The sequence below is a fragment of the Nyctereutes procyonoides genome, unplaced genomic scaffold (assembly GCF_905146905.1).
Source record: "Nyctereutes procyonoides isolate TBG_1078 unplaced genomic scaffold, NYPRO_anot_genome, whole genome shotgun sequence".
Classification (NCBI taxonomy): domain Eukaryota; kingdom Metazoa; phylum Chordata; class Mammalia; order Carnivora; family Canidae; genus Nyctereutes; species Nyctereutes procyonoides.
This window is the reverse complement of record NW_026575126.1, coordinates 61,132,661-61,156,666: the sequence shown is the minus strand read 5'-3', so window position 1 is coordinate 61,156,666 and position 24,006 is coordinate 61,132,661. Positions and strand designations below refer to the sequence as shown.

At 40.0% G+C, this 24,006-nt stretch overlaps 1 protein-coding gene across 1 annotated transcript in view; it reads right to left on the bottom strand.

Annotated features, from left to right (window-relative positions):
- ITGAM (integrin subunit alpha M) overlaps positions 1-24,006 on the bottom strand; it is a 56,884-nt gene that overhangs the window by 11,191 nt on the left and 21,687 nt on the right. Inside the window, exons 8-15 of the mRNA XM_055341314.1 lie at positions 23,703-23,848; positions 22,827-22,980; positions 21,646-21,796; positions 20,708-20,781; positions 10,036-10,165; positions 9,608-9,750; positions 3,297-3,437; positions 2,994-3,203 (exon numbers count right to left, since the gene is read on the bottom strand). Of these exons, the coding sequence (XP_055197289.1) occupies positions 2,994-3,203; positions 3,297-3,437; positions 9,608-9,750; positions 10,036-10,165; positions 20,708-20,781; positions 21,646-21,796; positions 22,827-22,980; positions 23,703-23,848 (1,149 nt within the window). The remainder of the gene's footprint in view (positions 1-2,993; positions 3,204-3,296; positions 3,438-9,607; positions 9,751-10,035; positions 10,166-20,707; positions 20,782-21,645; positions 21,797-22,826; positions 22,981-23,702; positions 23,849-24,006) is intronic.

Here is a 24,006-nt window from a genome sequence, read left to right as displayed (position 1 = left end):
TATACATAAAAAGCATACTCCCATTTCCCTGTTTTCCTTTGCAGGATGAGTTATGATGCAAATAAGAGCAGAAAACTAGGGCTTTCACTGCGTACTTTAGATTGATAAATTCATATAGCATGTCAAGCTTTTGTAATAAAATAAAGTAAAACCAGAGCCTTCACATCCCATTTACAGAGAAGCAACAGGTTTCAGTGAAAGAGGCCTAATTATTTTTTAAAGATTTTTTTTAATTTTTATTTATTTATGATAGTCACACAGAGAGAGAGAGAGAGGCAGAGACACAGGCAGAGGGAGAAGCAGGCTCCATGCACCAGGAGCCCAACGTGGGATTTGATCCCGGGTCTCCAGGATCGCGCCCTGGGCCAAAGGCAGGCGCCAAACTGCTGTGCCACCCAGGGATCCCCCCCTAATTATTTTTTTAAGATTTATTTATTTATTTATGATAGACATAGAGAGAGAGGCAGAGACACAGGAGGAGTGAGAAGCAGGCTCCATGCCGGGAGACTGACACAGGACTCGATCCCAGGACTCCAGGATCGCGCCCTGGGCCAAAGGCAGGCGCCAAACCGCTGAGCCACTCAGGGATCCCCAAAAGAGGCCTAATTATAATATTCACACAATAGTGGAAAGAAGCTCCATGATGCAGAGAGAAATAAGACAGTGGTTCTTAGCCCTGGCAGCAACTAACAAGTGTCTTCAAAATACCAGAGTGGGTGTTGTATGTAAGTGATGAATCACTGAGTTCTACTCCTGAAACCAATATTGCATTATATGCTAACTCAATAGAATTTAAATAAAAGGACTGGGTGAGGGGCACTGAGGGGGGCACTTGATGGGATGAGCACTGAGTGTTATACTGTATGTTGGCAAATCGAACTCCAATAAAAAAATACCAAAAAATAAAATAAAAATTCTTAAGAAAAACTAATAAAAATATAAAATTTTAATAAATTAATAAGTCTAATAAATCAATAAAACACTGGAGCCTACATGGTATACTATTTATATGAAGTTCTAGAATGGGTAAAACTAATCTATGGTGGAAAATAATCAGAACAAGGATTTCCTCTGGACCATAGTGAGGTCAGAAATTGACTGGATAGGGGCAGGAGGCAACTTTCTGGAGTGGTAATTATGTTCTATAGTTTGATAGGAGTGTGGGTTACACAGGTGTATGCATTTGTCAAAATCATTGAATGGCAAAGGATATGTGCATTTCCTGTCTATAAATGTTATCTTAAATACAATGGTAAGCAAATATTGAATTCCAATTAGTGATATACACACTGAAGTAGTTGGGGCATAATAACTGACTTTGGGATGCATTAAAAAATAAAAAATTTCTACCCATGATGGATGGGTAAAAATAGGACGAACAAAAGGATGGATCTGTGATAACAAATCTAGTCAAATGTTCATTGTAGATTCTAAATTGTAAGTATATGGGTGTTCATTGTACAATTTCTTCAACTTTACTGTAAATTTGAAATTTTTCTAAATAAAATGCTGGAAACTCTACTGATAGCTGGAGCACCAACCCCAGACCAATTAAATTGGAACCCTTACTAGCAGCCTAAGCATCTGTGTTTTTTAAAACCTTCAAGTGATTTCATTGTGTTGGTAGGATTGAGCCTCTGGCATGAGGCACTTGTCAGGAACAATGTGGGGGCAGAGAGAAAAAAGACATAAGAAAAATGGGCCTTTCCAACTTGGGCCCGACAGAATGGCTCCTGCAAAGAAGGGTGGCAAAAGGAGAAGGACCGTTCTGCCAGAGAATACACCATCAACATTCACAAACGTATCCATGGAGTGGGTTTCAAGAAGCGTGCCCCTTGGGCACTCAAAGAGATCCAGAAATTTGCCATCAAAGAGATGGGAACTCCAGATGTGCACATTGACACCAGGCTCAACAAAGCTGTCTGGGCCAAAGGAATAAGGAATGTTCCATATCGTATCCATGTGAGGTTGTCCAGAAAATGTAACGAGGATGAAGATTCACCAAACAAGCTCTACATGCTGGTTACCTACATACCTGTCATCACTTTCAAAAAGCAACAGACTGTTAAGGTGGATGAGAACTAATCGCTGATTGTCAAATAAAGGTATAAAACTGAAAAAAAAAGACCTAAGAAAGATGGGAGGCTGGAAAAAAGCTAGAGCCCCAAGGGGGAAAGACCAGATGGCTTCAGCTAGCGGTGGTAGGAGAGAACCCGACTGTGGGAGTCCCTCTGAACAGTGGACTCCATCTAGCAGGTAACAGGGAGGCATTTCAGAAAGGAGACCATCTGTGGTGACCAAGATTTCAAGTGACCAACACAATGGACTACATAATTTGCATGATCCAGACCCCAAAAAATGCAGAACACTTGTTGAAAAATTATGAATTTCAAGGAGCAAGAGCAGGGCATTAAACCAAGTGCAAGTCCTACTTTCAGCACTAAAACCAGGACAGATATGAGCAAATCAGGACTATCGGTCACTCTACCAAGACTGACTGAGATTCATTTTTAAAAAAAAGGTTTTATTTATCTATTCATGAGAGACACCGAGAGAGGGGCAGAGACACAGGCAGAAGGAGAAGCAGTCTCCATGCAGGAACCCTATGTGGGACTCAATCCTGGGTCTCCAGGATCAGGCCCTGAGCTGAAGGCAGATGCTTAACTGCTGAGCCACACAGGTGTCCTGACTAACTGAGATTCAGAAGAAAGAAATGCCTACCTCCCGACACTTCCAGCTGGCCATTTACCACCTTTGAGCCTTAAACTTTTCATCTTTATTTTTTTGAACTTTTTATCTTTAAAGTAGGGGTTATGATGCTCTATGCATCACCTATAGTTGTGGTAAGAATTTCTACTAAGTGTGTTATTTCCTTTGAAGGTTCTGAAAAGTAGTATTGGGAGAACTGATTTGGCAGCTGTGGGGATGTTGAATTAGAAAGGGACAACCACAAAAAGGCTACTGTCATGACGGGGACAGTTACCCAACCTCACCTGGCTGTGGGAGGGGCTGATGCCCTGTCCTGAGATTCCATGAAATAGGTAGACAGCACCTCGGTTCTCCTGCTCTCCTGGTGCTCCAATGGCCACGTCTGTCAGCTTGTCCCCATTCACATCCCCCAGCACTGTCAGGGCCGCCCCAAAACGGCCCCAGGGGTGGCCCTGCTCCCCACGGAGGATGACCTCACACTGCCACTTAGCCCTCTGCAGGACAAAACCAGTGTCAGGTCCCAACCCAACCAACTCCCCCACCCCATACCCAGGCCCCACTCAGCCCAGGCTCCAATAGTCACTCACCCCCCGAGGCAAAGGACACACAGACACTTGGCCTCCCCTTGTCTGCTCGTAGTAATGGGGGGCTCCAATGAGGACCAAGTCAGAGGTGCCATCTCTATCCATGTCTGCTGAGCAGAGGGAGGCCCCAAAGTAGGAGCCAATCTGAAAGAGATGAGTCTGGGATCACATCTCTTGCCACCAAAAGCAAAGTGTAAATGTTTTCTTCCTATGAGGAAAGATTATACCAGCTGGGGAAAGCACTTGGGAGCATATATGATCTTCTGCATGCTTCAAATTCTCATTTGGATGTACTGCCAGCTGGAGGAAAATATTATGGAGTTGATGGGCAGTGGCTGAGGATCTACCCACATTCATGTTCCAGGGAGATGCTTAATTTAGCAAAGAAGTTAAATTTGAAAACTACACAGAAAAGCCTGGAAGAGCATACAGAATAAGTTTGCAATATATTGTAAGTCTTTAGGGAGGTAAAAAATTCAAAGTTGGCAGTCTGGCCAACAAGGAATTGACTGGCTTATATTAAAAATAACTGTTGCTACAGAAATTTTTTTTGCATCTATTGAGAGGTACTGTCTACCTCTTAAAATAATTTTTAAAGTATGTTCCCAAAAAATGAAAATATGTTCAATGTCCACATGTAGAATTCATCCACAGGACTCATCCGTTTAGTCATTCATTCATTCATTCAGCCAACAAGAGTTTGCTATTTGCTGAGCATAAGGCTGGGTAGTGGAAACACAGCGCCTTCCAGCGCTCTCCATGGAGCAAGGTGGAGCAGAGGGAAATAGTAACAAACAGGGAGATGTATTTAGCAGTTTCAAACTGGGGCAAGATCTAGGAAGGAAAAGTGCAGGAGATGTCAAAACATGACTCACTGCAATCTGACTTCTGCCCCCACACACCATTGAAGGAGGCCTCACTCGTTGCCCAATAAAAGCATTTAAGCTTTAACCTAAAGTCAGTAGGATTTTTTGTCTTTATGTCAAGTTGATCAGGGTATAATTTACATACAATAAAACTCAGCTTTTTTAGTACAGTTTTTTAAGTTTTAACAACCACATTAAGTCATGTAACCACCACCGATGATCAAGATATAAAAATTTCATCACTCCCAAAATATTCCCTCATGCCCTGGTTGTAATCAATCTCTTCAAATGACCCCTGGCAACTTCTGATCTGTTTTATATCTCTACAGTTTTGCCTTTTCTAGAATATCATATAAATGGAATTATATAGTATGTAGCCTTTCATGTCTGGCTCCTTTCACCTAGAATAATGCATTTAAGATTAGGTTAGGTTGTTGTGTATATAAATAGTCCATTCCTTTTTATTTCCAGTATTTCTGACATTCCATTGTATGGATATACCATAGATTGTCTATTCATTCCCCAGTTGAGGGATCCTTGGATTGTTTTTAGTTTTTGGCAATTGTGAATAGAGATACTAGAAACTTTCACACACAGGTTTTCATACGAACATCTGTTTTTACTTCTCCGAAGTAAATGCCTAGAAGCGAGATTGCTGATATGCTAACTATATATTGAACTGTATAACATATTGACAAACTGTTTCCAAAGTAGGCATGCCATTTTTCACTCAGACAGCAGGGTATGAGAGTTTTAGTTGTTGCTCATCCTTGTCAGTACTTGATATTGCCAGTTTATTTCCTTGTTAATCATTCTAATATCTGCGTAGTAGTATCTCATAGTGGTTTTAATTTGCCTTACCTTAATGATTAATGGCATAGAGGATGTTTTCATGTACTTATTTGCTATCCATGTATCTTCTTAAGTGAAGTGTCTGTTAAAATATTTAGCTTGCTTCTTCATTGAACTGTTTGATTTCTTATTGTTGAGTTTTTGAGAATCCTTTATATATTTTGGATGTAAGTCCTTTGTCATCCACATAATTTAAAAAAGAAGGAAAATTTGCAAATATTTTTCCAATCTGTAGCTTGTCTGTTCATTCTCTTAATATGTCTTTCATAAAGCAGAAACTTTTCATTTTGATGAAGTCCTATTTATCAGTTTTTCCTTTATGGACCTGCTTTTAATGTTACAGCTAAGAACTCTTTGCCTAATACAAGGTCACAGAGATTTTCTCCTATGTTTTCTTCCACAAGTATTATATTTTAGATTTTATGTTTAGCTCCATGATCTACTCTGAGTTAATCTTGATACGGTATAAGATATTGGTAGAGGTTTTGTTTTGTTTTGTTTTTTACTGTGGATGTCTGATTGTTCCATTGAAGTCTCCATCAAAATGTCTTTGTGCCTTTATTTAAAATCAATTGACTATGTGTGTGTCTGTTCCACACCTACTCTGTTCCACTGATCTTCATGTCTATCCTTCTGCCAATGTCACACTGTCCTGATTATTGTAACTTTCCAGTAAGTCTTAAAATCAGGCAGTGTATGAATTCTCCACTAAATACTTAATAGTATTTATTGAACTTCTTTCTAAAACTGTTTTGCATATGCTACTTTCTTTGATTTTCCATATAAATCTAAGCATCAACTTCAATTCTACAAAATAAATGTCTGGGATTTTGACTGGGATTGTGTTGAATATATAGATCAGCTGGGGAGAATTGACATCTTAAAAATAATCTTCCAGTCTATGAACACACTATACCTCTCAATTTGTTTAGGGCTTTGATTTCTTTCATTGATGTTTCATAGCCTTTAGCATACAGAAATCATACACATTTTTTAAATTTATATCTAGGTATTTCATCATCTTTGGTGCTACTGTAAAGGGTACTTTTTTCTCTTTTTTTCTCCTTTCTTCCTGTTTTAATTTTTATTTAAATTAAATTTAGTTAACATGTAGTATATTATTAGTTTCAGAGATAGAATTTAGTGATTCACCAATTGCATATGACACCCAGGGCTCATTACATCAAGTGACCTCCTTAACACCCATCACCCAATTCCGCCATCATCCCGACCACCTTGCCTCCAGCAACCCTCAGTTTGTTCCTTATAGTTAAGAGTCTCTTATGGTTTGCCTCCCTCTCTGTTTTTATCGTATTTTATTCTTCCTTCCATTTGCCTATGTTCATTTGTTTCATTTCTTAAATTCCACATATGAGTGAAATCACATGGTATTTGACTTTCTCTGACTGACTTATTTCACTTAATATAAAATCCTCTAGTTCTACCCATGTCATTACAAATGGCAAGATTTCATTCTTTTTGATGGCTGAGTAATTTTTGAATTTTTAATTGGCTTTAATTTTTTTTAAATCCAGAAAAGTAAAAAAAAAAATCACTGCCAAATCTAAGGTTACAAAAATTCACCTATGTCCTTCTAAGAGGTTTATAGCTTTGTTTCTCACATTTGGATTTTTTATTTATTTTGAGTTAATTTTTGTATATTGTGAGCGAGGGTATATCCAGTTGTCCCAGCACCATTTGTTGAAAGATTATTTTTCCCCATTGAATGAACTTGGTACCTTGTCAAAAATCAATTGATTACAGATGTATAGGTTTATTTCTAGACTCTCAGTTCTGTTCCATTTACCTGTAGGCCTATCCTTATGTTGGTACCACACTGTCTTAATTACTGTAGATTGGTAGTAAACTTTGAAATTGGAAATTCTTCTTTTTCAAGATTATTTTGGCTATTCTTTGTCCCATGCATTTCCATGTGAACTTTAGAATCAGCTTATCCATTTCTCAACACTATTGAACAAGACTTGCATTCCTGGGATAAACAATACTTGGTCATACATAAGATCCTTTTTATAGATTTAAATTTTCATTAAAAATTGGTTTGTAGTCAACAAAGGATTTTAAACTGAAGATTTATATAAACAGTTTCTCATTTAGAAAGTTCACCCTCCCTCTATGGATTAGATGGAGGCAAAATGAGAGTATGGGAGACCAGCAAGACTACAGTGAGGGCTACAAGAAAGATGGTGATGGCCTGGACCAGGCTGATTTCAGTAGAAATGGAGGGAGTGGATAGATCTGAGATGAAACTGTTTCCTACTCTTCTTCCCAGTGTACTCATCCACACTCCCCCCATCCCGATACACACGCTCTGAACTCTGCCTCATGCTCTCTCCCTTGTTTGGCCCTTTATTCCCCCATTCTTCACTTCTCTAGTTCTTCCACCTTAACTGTTACTTTCTCCAGGAAATCTTCTCTAATGCCCTTGTGTGGTGCCCTTCCCATTTGCTTTCATAATACCCAGACTGTCCCAGTTTAAGTATTTTTCATTCTTGATTATGATTTGTATGTATAATACCTGTGTGTGAGAAAGGAGTTCACCAGCTAACTTTCTCCATGTGATCCTGGACCACACACAAAAAAAAGAGAAGTAGCATCATGTCCACGCTTGACTTCCTGGAATTCCCCTACACATTCCCCCCACCTCATACCTGGTATGTATCAGGCACTGATGCCATCTACAGTCAATATGTGTTGATAAAATCTATGAGTGAAAAGTCTGTTTGAAGAATTTGAGTAATGGCAAACAATTATGATAAGCTGTTCAAATATCAGAATTAACTGTTTTCAACTCTTTGAGGAACCTCCACACGGTTTTCCAGAGTGGCTGCACCAGTTCACATTCCCACCAACAGTGCAAGAGGGTTCCCTTTTCTCCGCATCCTCTCCAACATTTGTGGTTTCCTGCCTTGTTAATTTTCCCCATTCTCACTGGTGTGAGGTGGTATCTCATTGTGGTTTTGATTTGTATTTCCCTGATGGCAAGTGATGCAGAACATTTTATCATGTGCATGTCGGCCATGTCTATGTCTTCCTCTGTGAGATTTCTTTTCATGTCTTTTGCCCATTTCATGATTGGATTGTTTGTTTCTTTGGTGCCCTACGACCCAGCAATTGCACTGTTGGGGATTTACCCCAAAGATTCAGATGCAATGAAATGCCGGGACACCTGCACCCCGATGTTTATAGCAGCAATGTCCACAATAGCCAAACTGTGGAAGGAGCCTCGGTGTCCATCGAAAGATGAATGGATAAAGAAGATGTGGTTTATGTATACAATGGAATATTACTCAGCCAGTAGAAACGACAAATACCCACCATTTGCTTCAACGTGGATGGAACTGGAGGGTATTATGCTGAGTGAAGTAAGTCAATCGGAGAAGGACAACAGTGTATGTTCTCATTCATTTGGGGAATATGAATAATAGTGAAAGGGAATATAAGGGAAGGGAGAAGAAATGTGTGGGAAATATCAGAAAGGGAGACAGAACATAAAGACTCCTAACTCTGGGAAACGAACTAGGGGTGGTGGAAGGGGAGGAGGGCGGGGGGTGGGGGTGAGTGGGTGATGGGCACTGAGGGGGGCACTTGACGGGATGAGCACTGGGTGTTATTCTTTATGTTGGTAAATTGAACACCAATAAAAAATAAATTTATTTAAAAAAAAATAATTAACTGTTTTCAGCCACAGATGATGCATTAATTGCTGGTCAAAGTGAACCAGTGATGGAAATTAAAGGAATACACACAGAACTACAGGTACAATATCATGGGTGCAGTACTATTTCAGGAATTTGCAAGAATAATTTAAACTAGAAATTTTTGCCTCTCATACCACATAAAATGCTCTACATAAGATGAAACCACACCTCTTTTGCAGGGGTGATATTCAAAAACTTGAACTACTGGGACTGCTCGGGCACTGACCAAGGGCTTAGCTGGAGTAGGTCTGAAAGCTCCCCTCAGGTGCCCTGTCTGACCTCATAATTGCTGGATCATGGGGAAGTTCAAAGAGTAGTGGGGAAGGGGCCAGAATGTGGGGGTGAGGGAAGAGGGAAAGCTGCTATTGACAGGCAGATATGGAATTATTTCAATATTTTAATAATTAGTATGGTTATACTGGTTAAATACCAGCTCTGTGTAAAGGGAGACTCATAGAGAGTTCTGTACAAGTCAAGTATCATTATTTATTGTTGTTAGAAAAGTGAGGGGGCACCTGGATAAGCATCCAACTCTGATATCAGCTCAGATCAAGATATCAGGGTCATAAGATCAAGCCCTGTATTGGGCTCCATGCTGAGCATGGAGCCTAATTAAGATTCTCTCTCTCCCTCTCTCTCTTTCTCCCTCTGCCCCTGCCCCCACAACCCTCTCACAGACTCTCTCTCTCTCTCTCTAAAAAAAGAAAAGTGAGAACACAAATACAAAGCTTATTCTGTGATTTCCCAGCTCAAATCCCTCTGAAAGCTCCTTTTACAAAACTCTGACTCACATGGCACTTGGTGATGCCCATCCAGGAATCTCAGCCCCCAGAATATCTCCGTTTGTGCATTTATGCTCCACATGCTCTGCACTTACCTGGTTGCCCTTGATAATAGCGTTGGTCTCCCAGGTACCAGCATTCTCTTTGAACATCGCCACCATGCCAGTGTGCTGATATCGAGGTGCCCCAAGAACCAGATTTTGTACCCTGCTCCTCAGGATGACTTCAGCAGCATAACCTGAAGATGGTGATCTGAGAAGGTAAGTGTTTTCCTTCACAGACTCTGCCCCCTCTATCAGACCTATCCCTTGAGTAGGGGCAATGCAGTAGCCCCATGCTTAGTAGGTTGGGACATCTGGATCCTGCACTATATTTCCCCTTGTTGACATAATTAAATTGAAATTTGAAATTTCTGTCTTTAAAGTTATTCCAAGGGCCCACAAAATAGCCAATGAAATCTATGCTAGTTGAGTTATGCCATACCCTGACCCCTTCTTAGAGTTACTCTGCCCTTTCTACTCACCCAAGTAAGCATCATTCATGTCTGAATCTACCCTGGTTATGTTGATGAATGTGAATTTATCCTTTGATGCATGAAGAAAGGCTCCTCCAGCCCAGTCAAAGCTCCCCACAGCACCTAGCAAGAGACCATTCTGGGAAACAGAGTAGAACAAGATTGAGCAACCTGCAGCTTCAGTACAATCCTTATCAAAATTCCAATAGCATTTTTCACAGAAATAGAACAAACAATCCTAAAATTTATATGGAACCACAAAAGATCCCAAATAGCCAAAGCAATTTCGAGAAAGAAGAACAAAGCTAGAGGCATCATGCTTCCTGATTTCAAAGTAGATTGCCAAACTACAGTAATCAAAACAGTATGGTATTGACATAAAAGCAGACACACAAATCAATACAGTAGGATATATAGAGAGCCCAGAAATAAACCCATACTTACATAATCAATTAATTTTCAACAAAGGAGTCAAAAATATAGAATGGGGAAAGGCAGTATCTCAATAAATAGGATTGGGAAAACTGGAAAGCCACAGGCAAAAGAATGAAACTGATCCACTGTCTCACATGCTCACAAAAATGGATTCAACACTTGAATATAAGACTAGAAACCATAAAACTCCAAGAATAAAACATAGATGATAAGAATTTGACATGATCCTAGCAATGATTTTTCAAATTTGACACCAAAAGCAAAGGAAACAAAAGCAAAAATAAACAAGTAGGACTGGGCAGCCCTGGTGGTGCAGCGGCTTAGCGCCGCCTGCAGCCCAGGGTGTGATCCTGGAGATCCTGGATGGAGTCCCACGTCAGGCTCTCTGCATGGAGCCTGCTTCTCCCTCTGCCTGTTTCTCTGCCTCTCTCTCTCTCTCTCTCTCTCTGTCTCTATAAATAAATAAATAAATAAATAAATAAATAAATAAATAAATAAAACAAGTAGGACTACATCAAACTAAAAGGCTTCTGCACAGCAAAGAAACCATCAACAAAATGAAAAGGCAACCTACAGAAGGGGAGAAAAAATTGGTAAATCATTTATCTGATAAGGGGTTAATATACAAAATATATACAAATATATCTGTATAAATGCAAATATATAGGAATCCTTACTCCTACAACTCAATGACAAAAGAAATCTGATTTTAAAATGGGCAGAAGGCCTTTCCTTCAGCCAGAACCACCATCTTTCAGTAATTCACTAAAATGACCAACGCAAAGGGAAAGAGGAGGGGTACCCGCTATATGTTCTCTAGGCCTTTTAGAAAACATGGAGGTGTTCCTTTGGCCACATACATGCGAATCTATAAGAAAGGTGATATTGTAGACATCAAGGGAAGGCACTGTTCAAAAAGGAATGCCCCACAAATGTTACCATGGTAGAACTGGAGGAGTCTACAATGTTACTCAGCATGCTGTTGGCATTGTTGTAAACAAACAAGTTAAGGGCAAGATTCTTGCCAAGAGAATTAATGTCCACATTGAGCATATTAAACACTCAAAGAGCCGAGATTGCTTCCTAAAGCATGTGAAGAAAATGATCAGAAAAAGAAGGAAGCCAAAGAGAAAGGTACTTGGGTCCAGCTGAAGTGCCTGCCTGCCCCACCCAGAGAAGCACACTTTGTGAGAACCAATAGAAAGGAGCCTGAACTGCTGGAACCCATTCCCTATGAATTCATGACATGATAAGTGTAAAGAAAATAAAAGACCTCAGGACTGTAAAAAATAAAATAAAATAAAGTAAAGTAAAATAAAATAAAATAAAATAAAATAAAATAAAATAAAATAAAATAAAAATGGGCAGAAGGGCAGCCCAGGTGGCTCAGTGGTTTAGTGTTGCCTTCAGCCCGGAGTGTGGTCCTGGAGACTCGGGATCAAGTCCCGTGTCAGGTTCCCTGCATGGAGCCTGCTTCTCCCTCTGCCTGTGTCTCTGAGTGACTCTCTCTCTCTCTCTCTCTCTCTCTCTCTCTCTCTCTCTCTCTATCTCTCATGAATAAATAAATAAAATCTTTTTTAAAAAGTGAGAAGATCTAAATAGACATTTTTCCAAAAAGACATGCAGATGGCCAAGAGATACATAAAACAGTGCTCAGCATCACTAGTCATCAGAGAAATGCAAATCAAAATCATGATGAGATGTCACCTCACACCTGTTAGAATGGTTTTCATCAAAAAGAAAAGAAATAACAAGTATTAGATGGGAAACAACACATGTTGGCAAGGATGCAGAGAAAGAAGAACCCTCTTACACTGTAGGTGGGAATGTGAACTGGTGCAGTCACTTTGGAAAACAGTATGGAGATTCCTCAAAAATTAAAAAAAAAAAAACTACCCTACAACCCATCGATTGCACTACTAGGCCTTTACCCAAAGGATACAAACACAGTGCAAAGGAGCGCATGCACTTCAATGCTTATAGCAGCATTATCTACAATAATCAAATTATGGAAATAATGAACTATGAATGGAAAAATAAGGTGAGATAGATGATGATGATGATAGATAGATAGATAATTGAATCTTAGCCAGCCATCAAAAATAATGAGATCTTGCCATTTGCAACATGGATAGAGCTAGAGTATATTATATTGAGCAAAATAAGTCAGTCAGAGAAAGACAAATACCATATGATTTCACTCATATGTGGAATTTAAGAAACAAAACAGATGAACATAGAAGAAGGGGGAAAAAACAGAGAGGGAAGCAAACCATAAGATAGTCTTAACTATAGAGAACAACCTGAGGGTTGATGAAGGGAGGTGGGCAGGGAATGGGCTAAATGGATGATGAGTATTAAGGAGGGCACTTGTGATGACCACTGGATATTATATGTAAGTGATGAATCACTAAATTCTATACCTGAAACCAATATGTTATCATATATGTTAACTAACTAGAATTTAAGCAAAAAGATGAAATAAGGGGATTCCCAGGTGGCTCAGTGGTTTGGAGCCTGCCTTTGGCCCAGGGTGTGATCCTGGAGTCCTGGGATCAAGTCCCACATCGGGCTCCCTGCATGGAGCCTGCTTCTCCCTCTGCCTGTGTCTCTGCCTCTCTCTCTCTGTGTCTCTCATGAATAAATAAATAAAATCTTTTTTTAAAAAGTTGAAATAATAAAGAAACAAAACAGATATGTGAAACAAAGAGGCAAACCATAAAACAGACTCTTAACTGAAGGTTGCTGGATGGGAGGTGGGCAGGGGATGGGTTAAATGAGTGATGGGTATTTTTTTTATTTATTTATGATACTCACAGAGAGAGAGAGAGAGAGAGAGAGAGAGAGAGAGAGGCAGAGACACAGGCAGAAGCAGGCTCCATGCACCGGGAGCCCGACGTGGGATTCGATCCCAGGTCTCCAGGATCGCGCCCTGGGCCAAAGGCAGGCGCCAAACCGCTGCGCCACCCAGGGATCCCTGAGTGATGGGTATTAAGGAGGGCACTTGTGATGAGCACTGTGTGTTGTATGTAAGTGTAACAAAGTCTAATACTGAAACTAATATTACACTATGTTAACTAACTGGAATCTAAATAAAAGCCTTTTAAAAAGAGATAGCAAGTGTTGGCGGGAATGTGGAGAAAAGGGAACACTTGTGCACTGTTGGTGAGAATGTAAAATGACACAGCCACTATGGAAAACAGAATGGAGGTTCCTCAAAAATTTTAAAAACAGAATTACTATTGATCCAAAAATCCTACTCCTAGGTATTTATATAAAGGAAATGAAAACACTAACTCAAAAGATATCTGCACCACCATGTTCATGAAGCCTTATTTATAATAGCCAAGATGTTGGGGTACCTGGGTGGCTCAATCAATTAAGCATCCAACTCTTGATTTTAGCTCAGGTCATGGTCTTGAGGTTGTGGGATTGAGCCTCATGTCTGGCTCCACGCTAAGCATGGAATCTGCTTGAGATTCTCTCTCTCCCTCTGCCTCTGCCCCTCTCTTAGCTCACATTCACTCAATCTCTCTCTCTCTTTCAAAATAAATTCTTTTTTAAAAAATTTTAAAAATTGGGCAGCCTGGGTGGCTCAGAGGTTTAGTGCCACCTTCAGCCCAGGGTGTGATCCTGGAGACCTGGGATGGAGTCCCACATCGGGCTCCCTGCATAGAGCCTGCTTCTCCCTGTGCCTGTGTCTCTGCCTCTCTCTCTCTCTGTGTCCCTCATGAATAAATAAATAAAATATTTTTTAAAAAAATAAAAAAAACAATAGCCAAGATATGGAAATAATGTAAGTGTCCATCAATGTATGAATAGATAAAGAAAATGTGGTATATAATAAAATGGAATATTGTTTGGCCATAAAAAAGAAGGAAATCCTGCCATTTGTGACAATATGTATGGACCCTGAGGGCATTATACTAAGTGAAATAAGTCAGAGAAATATACGTATAGTATGATCTCACTTATATGTGGAATCTAAAAACAAAACAAACCAAATTACATAGATGCAGAGAACACATTGGTGGTTGCCAAAGGCAATGAGTTGGGAGGGTAGGCAAAATGAGTGATGGTAGCCAAAAGGTGCAAATTTCCAGTTATTAAATTAAAAATTCAGGGATGTAATATACAACATAGTGAGTATAGTTAATAAAACTGTAACGTATATTTGAAAGTTATCAAGAAAATAAATCTTATTACCAAGAAGCAGTCGCAAATGGAGGCTATAAAAATGAGAATGAACAAGGCAGAAGAGCAAATCAGTGATATAGAAGATAAAATGATGGAAAATAAGGAAACTGGAAAAAGAGAGAGAAAGAAAACTAGTAGATAATGAAGGGAGACTTGAAGAACTCAGCAATTCCATAAAATGAAATGATAACCAGGATAATAGGGGTCCTAGAAGATGAGGAGCAGGAGAGAGGGGCAGTAGGTTTATTTGAACAAATTATAGCTGAGAACTTCCCTAATCTAAGGAAGGAAACATTCAAGTCCAGGAGGCAAAGAGAATTCCCTCAAAATCAATAAAAATAAGTCAACACCTTGACATATAATAGTGAAGTATGCAGATTTCAGAGATAAAGAGAAAATCCTGAAAGCAGCTAGAGACAAGAGGCCCTTAACCTAAAAGGATAGAAACAGAAGACTTGCAGCAGACCTGTCCACAGAGACCTGGCAGGCTAGAAAGGATTGGCATGATATATTCAATGTGCTAAATGGGGAAAATATGCAGCCAAGAATACTTTATCCAGCAAGGCTGTCATTCAGAATGGAAGGAGAAATAAAGAGTTCCCAGGACAAACAAAAACTAAAGGAATTTGTGAACAGCAAACTAGAAATATTAAAGGGGATCCTTTGAGTAAAGAGAGAGCCCAATAGTAACAAAGACCAGAAAGACACAGAAACCATCTACAGAAACAGCAACTTTACAAGTAACACAATGGCACTAAATTCATATCTTTCAATAATTAATATGATGTAAATGGACTAAATGCTCCAATCAAAAGACACAGGGTATCAGATTGGATCTTTTTTAAAGATTTATTTATTTATTCATGAGAGACACAGAGGAAAAGAGGAAGAGACATAGGCAGAGGGAGAAGCAGGCTCCTCACAGGGGGCCTGAGGCAGAACTCAATCCCAGATCCCAGGATCACGCCCTGAGCCGAAGGCAGATGCTCAACCGCTGAGCCAGGCAGGCATCCCAGATTGGATTTTTAAAAAGATTCATCAGGGATCCCTGGGTGGCGCAGCGGTTTGGCGCCTGCCTTTGGCCCAGGGCGCGATCCTGGAGACCCGGGATCGAGTCCCACATCGGGCTCCCAGTGCATGGAGCCTGCCTCTCCCTCTGCCTATGTCTCTGTGCCTCTTCTCTCTCTGTGTGACTATCATAAATAAATAAAAATTAAAAAAAAGATTCATCAATATATTGATTACAAAAGACTCATTTTAGACCCAAAGATACCTCCAAATTGAAAGTGGACAAGTGGAGAACCATCTATCATGCAAATGGAAGTCAAAAGAAAGCTAGAGTAGCAATCTTTGTATCAGATAAACTAGATTTTAAACCAAAGACTGTAATAAGAGATGGAGAAGGACACTGTTTCATAGTAAAAGGGTCTATCCAACAAGAAGATCTAACAATTGTAAATATTTACAAACTGAACTTCAGAGCACCCAACTATATAAACCAATTAATAACAAAATTAATTGAAACACGTTGATAATAATCAATAATAGTAGGAGATTTTAACACCTCACTCACAGCAATGGACAGATAATCTGAGCAGAAGATAAACAAGGAAACAAGGGCTTTGAATGACCTACTAGATCAGATGGACTTCACAGATATAGTCAGAGCATTTCATCCTAAAGCAGCAAAATACACATTCTTCTGGGGTGCACATGGAACATTCTCCAGAATAGATCATATATTGGGTCACAAATCAGGTCTCAACTGATACAAAAAGACTGAGATTATACCATTCATATATTCAGACAGTGTTTTAAAACCTGAAGTCAACAACAAGAAAAACTTTGAAAGGACTACAAATATATGGAGGTTAAAGCACATCCTACTAAAGAATGAATGGGTGAACCAGGAAATTAAAGAGGAACTTAAAATATACACGGAGGCAAATAAAAATGAAAACACAACAGTTCAGAATTTTTGGGATGCAGTACATAGCAATACAGGTCTTCCTCAAGAAACAAGAAAAGTCTCAAATACACAACCTAACCTTACACCTAAAAGAGCCAAAAAAGAACAGCAAATAAAGCCTATATCCAGTAGAAGAGAAATAATAAAAATTAGAGCAGAAATCAATGGTATAGGGGGAAAAAACAGTAGAACAGATCTACGAGAGGATCCCTGGGTGGCTCAGTAGTTTAACACCTGCCTTCAGCCCAGAGCATGATCCTGGAGTCCCAGGATTGAGTCCCGCATCAGGCTCCCTGCATGGAGCCTGCTTCTCCCTCTGCTTGTGTCTTTGCCTCTCTCTCCCTCCCTCTCTCTCTCTGTGTGTCTCTCATGAATAAATAAATAAAATCTTAAAAAAAGAACAGATCCACGAAACTAGGAACTGGTTCTTTAAAATAATTAGTAAGATTGATAAACCTCTAGCCAAGTTTATCAAAAAGAAAAGAGAAAGGACCCTAATAAATAAAATCATAAATGAAAGAGGAGACATCACAACCAACATCCCAGAAAGACAAACATAAGAGGATATTATGAGCAATTATACGCCAACAAGTCAGGCAATCTGGAAGAAATGGATGCATTTCTAAAAACATATAAACTACCTAAACTGAAACAGGAAGAAATAGAAAACCGAACAGATCCATAACCAGCAAAGAAATTGAAGCAGTAATCAAAACTCTCCCAACAAGCAAGAGTCCAGGGCTGAATGACCGCCCAGTAAAATTCTACCAAACATTTAAAGAAGAATTAGCACCTATTCTTCTGAAACTATTTCAAAATGTAGAAATGGAAGGAAAACTTCCAAACTCATTCTATGAGGCCATCATTGATCCCCAAGCCAGACAAAGATTCCACCAAAAAAGGAGAATTACAGACCAGTATCTCTGATGAACATGGATGCCAAAATTCTCACCAGGAAACTAGCCAATATGACCCAACAGTACATTAAAAGGATTATTCACCACGACCAACCACCCTACAAGGGTGGTTCAACATCCACAAATCAAACAATGTAATACATCACATTAACAAAAGAAAAGATAGGGCACCCCCGGTGGCGCAGCGGTTTAGCGCCGCCTGCAGCCCAGGGTCTGATCCTGGAGACCTGGGATCAAATCCCACATCAGGCTCCCGGTGCATGGAGCCTGCTTCTCCCTCTGCCTGTGTCTCTGCCTCTCAGCCTCTCTCTCTCTCTCTCTCTCTCTCTCTCTCTCTCTCTCTCTCTCTCAATAAATAAATTTAAAAAAAAATGCTTATGGGATCCCTGGGTGGCGCAGCGGTTTGGCGCCTGCCTTTGGCCCAGGGCGCGATCCTGGAGACCCGGGATCGAATCCCACGTCGGGCTCCCGGTGCATGGAGCCTGCTTCTCCCTCTGCCTGTGTCTCTGCCTCTCTCTCTCTCTCTGTGTGTGACTATCATAAATAAATAAAATTTAAAAAAAATGCTTATTAAAAAAAACAAAAAACAAAAGAAAAGATAAAAACCGTATGATCCTCTCAACTGATACAGGAAAAGTATTTGAAAAAAGTATTTTATCAGCATTATTTCCTGATAAAAACTCTCCACCATGTAGAGATAGAGGAAATATACCTGAGCATCATAAGAGTATATGTGAAAGACCCATAGAAAGTATCTTCCTCAACAGAGAAAAACAGAATTTTTCCCCTAAGGTGAGGAACACGACAGGGATGTCCACTCTCATCACTGTTGTTCAACACAGTACTGGAAGTCCTAGCCTCAGCAATCAGACAACATAAAGAAATAAAAGGCATCCAAATCAGCAAAGAAGTCAAACTCTCACTCTTCACAGACAACATAATACTCTATGTAGAAAACCCAAAAGACCCCACCAAAAAGTGCTAGAACTGACACAGGAATTCAGTAAAGTCACAGGATGTAATATCAAAGCACAGCAGTCATTTGCATTTCTGTAGACTAACAATGAGGTAGAAGAAAGAGAAATCAAGGAATCAATCCCCTTTACAATTCCACCAAAAACCGTAAGATACCTAGGAATAAACCTAACCTAAGAGGTAAAGGCTCTGTACTCTGAAAACTATGAAAGAAATTGAGGAAGCCACATAGAAATGGAAAAACATTCCATGCTCCTGCGTTGGAAAAATAAATATTGTTAAAATGTCTATGCAGGCAGCCCCGGTGGCCCAGCGGTTTTGCGCCACCTTCAACCCAGGGTGGGATCCTGGAAACCCAGGATCCAGTCCCATGTCAGGCTCCCTGCATCGAGCCTGCTTCTGCCTCTGCCTCTCTCTCTCTCTCTCTCTCTCTCTGTGTGTGTGTGTGTGTGTGTCTCATGAATAAATAAATAATTTTTTTAAAAAAAATGTCTATGCTACCCAAAGCAATCTACGTATTCAACACAATCCCTATCAAACTACCATCAGCATTTTTCATAGAGCTGGAACAAATGATCCTAAAATTTGTATGGAACCAAAAAAGATCCCAAATAGCAAAAGGAATGTTGAAAAAGAAACTGCAGCTGGAGACAATACAATCTGGACTTCAAGCTGTATTACAAAGCCGTAATCATCAAGACAGTAGGGTACTAGCACAAAAATAGACACATAGATCAATGGAACAGAAGAGAGAACTCAGAAATGAATCCTCAACTCTATGGTCAACTAATCTTTGACAAAACAGGAAAGAATATCCAATGGAAAAAAAGAGTCTCCTTGACAAATGGTGTTGAGAAAACTGGACAGCCACACGCAGAAGAATGAAACTAAGTCTTTTTCTTACACCATACACAAAGATAAACTCAAAATAGATGAAAGACCTAAATGTGAAACATAAATCCATCAAAATCCTAGAGGAAAACACACACAGCAACCTCTTTTGAGCTCAGCCACAACTTCTTGCTAGAGATGTTTCCAAAGGCAAGAGAAACAAAAGCAAAGATAGACTATTGGGGCTCCATCAAAATGAAAAGCTTTTGCACACAGCAAAGGAAACAGCCAACAAAACTAAAAAGCAATCTACAGAATGGGAGAAGATATTTGCAAATGTCTAATCAGATAAAGGGCTAGTATCCAATATATATAAAGAACTTAACCAAGCTCAATACCAAAAAACAAAAACAAAAAAATCTAGTCAAGAAACAGGCAGAAGACATGAATAGACACTTTTTAAAAGACACCCAGATGGCTAACAGGTACATGAAAAAAATGCTCAACATCACTTGGCATTATGAAAAGAGCCCAGATGTCCACCAACAGATGAATGAATAAAGAAGGTAGTGTATTTAAATATATATGATGGAATATGACTCAGCTATCAAAAAGAATGAAATCTTGCCATTTGCAATGACATGCATGGAAGTAAAGGGTATTATGCTAAGCAAAATAAGTCAGTCAGAGAAAGACAAATACCATAAGATTTCACTCATATGTGGAATTTAAGAAACAAAACAGATGAATTCAGGGGAAGGGAAGGAGGGAAGGAAAAATAAAATAAGATGAAAACAGAGAGAGGCAAAGCATATGAGACACTGAACTCTAGGAAACAAACTGAGGGTTGCTGAAGCGGAGGTAGGTGGGGCGAAGCAGTAATTAGATGATGGGTATTAAGTAGGGCACTTGATGTCATGAGCACTGGGTGTTATATGCAACCAGGAATCACTAAATTCTGCCCCTGAAACTAATAATACTATATATGTTAACTAAATTGAATTTAAATAATTTTTTATATTTTTTAACTTAAAAAAAGAAAAGAAATCCTAAAGTTTTCATCACACGAAAAATAAATGTTGTAACATATGTGGTAATGAATATTGATTAGACTTATTGTGGTGATCATTTCACAATATATGCATACAGCAAATCATTATGGTGTATACCTGAAGTATCATTCATATATCCATTATATATCAAGAAAAAAACATAATTAATAGGGAAAAGGGACCACTGCTCCCCATCAAAAAAGTGCTCCCCAACAAGTCCTCATTGCAAATAAGAGCCCCCAAACCCTTGCACCTCTTCTCCCACTTCCTCTCACCCAATCCCAATTTAATGAAGGACCACTTACTGAAGTGATGGCAGCACTGAAGCCTTCCTGAGACATCTCATGTTCAAAGGAGCTGCTACTTCCTGTCTGAGTACCTGTAAGGAGGAAAGCTTTCTACATTAAAGAAAGCGGAAGAGGGATCCCTGGGTGGTGCAGCGGTTTGGCGCCTGCCTTTGGCCCAGGGCGCGATCCTGGAGACCCGGGATCGAATCCCACATCGGGCTCCCGGTGCATGGAGCCTGCTTCTCCCTCTGCTTATGTCTCTGCCTCTCTCTCTGTGTGTGTGTGACTATCCTAAATAAAAAATAAAAAAATAAAAAAACTAACAAATCTTAAAAAAAAAAAAAAAAGAAAGCGGAAGAGCTGGAACTCAAGTACTACTATGACCAAACAAAAGGAGGCTCAGGTGGGAGCTATGTTGAATTAGAAAGCATATACCCCTTTTAAAGAGATGGTAGCTATTTGGCTCCAACTGCTTTTTGCCAGATAGGAATGCAGTCTAATCTTCCAATTTTTTAAGAGAAATCATAAATCCAGATTGTATATGAAACTTCCCTCAGTTTTTAAATTATTGTAATCAGTAAATATTCGTTGAGCACCCACTATGTACCAGGCACTATTCTAGACACTGGAGATACAGCAGTGAATCCAACAGTCAAACATTGGCAACATACTCAAATTCTTGGAAATATACTGTGTGAGGCCCGACTCCCCTACCCTCCAATTTTCCAGCCTATAGCCAAGGTTTGCAAAGTAAAAATAAAGTCTAGATCTTTTGATTTCAAAGGGAATGACCAAGTGAGACCAAATTTGCTGAGAACTAGAAGAGGAGAGAGAGTTGAGTTGATGCTGAGAATCAGGATACCAAGAGTTAGGAGGTTCTAGTCTCTAGAGGAGAAATCCATATTCAGGGCTGCCTCTGGACCTGCTGCAGGAATGCAGAACCTTAACTTACTTACCCTCAATTGCAAAGATCTTTTCCTGAAGCTGGTTTTGAATGGTCTTTAGAGCTTCAAAGTTATTCACCCGGAACACATGATCACGAGGAGGCTTGGATGCAATGATGTTAAGCTCTTCACGATTTTTTAGATTGTTGAAAGCATCTCCCACCTGTTACCAAAGAATAGAAGCCAAATTAGACACCATTAGGGGGTAGCAGTGTCACCCAGCAAAGAAAATTCTGCAGGAAAAGAATCTGAAACAATATTTGTCAAATGAGGGAATACACCAGAAAGCCTCTGGGACAGGGCCACCAAGTATAATAAAACACTGCACAGAGCAGTCTGTCAAGGGAGTAATTAGGAGCTGAAGTCCAGCCTTTGGTTCCTTTGCTGTGCCATGCCTCCTGATGTGGGTCTGACCTCTCCCCAGCATAAAGGGAGCCTTTTCCTCTATATGAAGGGGTTTCCTACCTACCAAGTCATGCACCCATGATATCTTTTTCTATGTCATATAAGGTACTGTGGGAGTTGGATTACACTGATGATCCCAACTCTTTACCCCTTCCTAAATCCAAGCCCTTTCCTCCAAAATTTTGCTGTATCCTCTTACTCATGGCAGAGTAATCTGCCCTGCTTATGTCTCTGGGTGCAGCCATGTGTCTTGCTAATATCCATTGATTAGTGGATGTTATCATACACGATGCAGACAGAGGCTTTAAAAAGTACTTGCAACATTTCCATTTGCTCTTTTGTTCCTCTGCCTTCACCATGAAGACATGCCCAGGCTAGCCCATTGGAGGATGACACAGGGATCCGAAGAGCCAAGTTACCCCAGTTATTCCAGCCATTCCGGTCCAGCAAACAAACACAACTGGCAACCCTCAGAAATGGAGAGTTCAGCCAAGATTACCAGAGCTGCCAACCAACCTTCAAATGATTACAGATATAAGAGTGAGCCAGTCAAAACCAGAAAAATTGCCCAGATGTACTACAGACTCATTTATTGTTTTAAAGACTGAATTCTGAAATAATCTGTTACATAGCATCATTGTAACAGCAGTTGCCTGATATAGGCCCATATGGGCTGGCAGTGGCCCTTTGCCCACCCTGGTTTTAGGGATATTTGCAAAGTGAAGGGAGGGTATATCCAAACAGAAACCCTCTACAGAAGCATCAGCCCAGAGAGCCACATTTCCTACCCCAATGACATAGCGAATGATCCCCTCTCTGTCTGCTTCAGGGATGACATCCTTGTAATCCAAGGGATCACCATACTTTTCTCCATCTGTAATGACAACTAGGATCTTAAGAGCATTCTCCCGGGCTCCACTGCTGCTGTGAAACAGTTCTCTTCTGTCCAGGGAAGAGGAAAGAAAAGTCAAATGTGAATAGACAGAGATCATCTTAATGCTAGGGAGGAAATGTCAAGAGTCACAGATAGATGCAGCCAGGAGGGGTTTGGGATCCCCTGTAATGAACACTGAGATGTGGCTACCACAAGACCCAGAAAGACACAGAAGAAGGGAGAAGAGTGGAAGGAAAGGAAATCTTCACTGCCTTTAAATACTTTTGCATAGATTTATTTTTCTTAACTATTATTCCTTTTAAATTAAAACAAATCTTTAAGCTTAATTGAGCCCTTGCAAACCTTTCCTGGTTTGATGCTACAGCTCTCTAGCTCATGCTCCTGCACTTTTGTCCCAACCCTCACCCTCACCTCTACACACACACACACACACACACACACACACATACATCAGACTGAAGTTCCAAAAGAAGATATGGTGACATCTCCTCATTGCTTAAAACATTCAGTGAATCCCCACTAGCTTTTCAGTTGCCTTAAGTGACCTGGCCTCAAATGATCTCTGTAGCCTCCCTCTAGCCTTACCCTCACATATCCCCTTCACTCCTACCTTTACTTACAACTTGTATTTCATGAGCACACCATGCAGAGTCCCTCCTCCACACCTTTATTCATGTCCTTTATCCCATCCCTGTCTGTGTTCCCTCTGCATTCTTCAAATCCCAACAAAAAAATATCACCTCCACCCCATCCTAAGCAAAGAGCTTACACTACTTTTTGGATTCCTGTGGCAGTGTGTGTCCTCCCCAACAGCTGATTTATTGGCTTCACCAGAAATGATGGCTTAGGATTTTTCTTGAACTCATTGAAGGTAAAATGAATTTGGAAGTCTTCAGAGAACTGCATCAAAGAAAACTGGGAACAGGCATCTAGTATTACACTGGAGAAGATGACCCTCCTCATATTTACCCATCTCCCAGGAGGCCCTACATAAATATTGAAACATTCCAGTCTCCAAATCCCTCCAAATTCTACACTGTCCCCAATCTTTCTGCCTCACCAGGACAGAGATC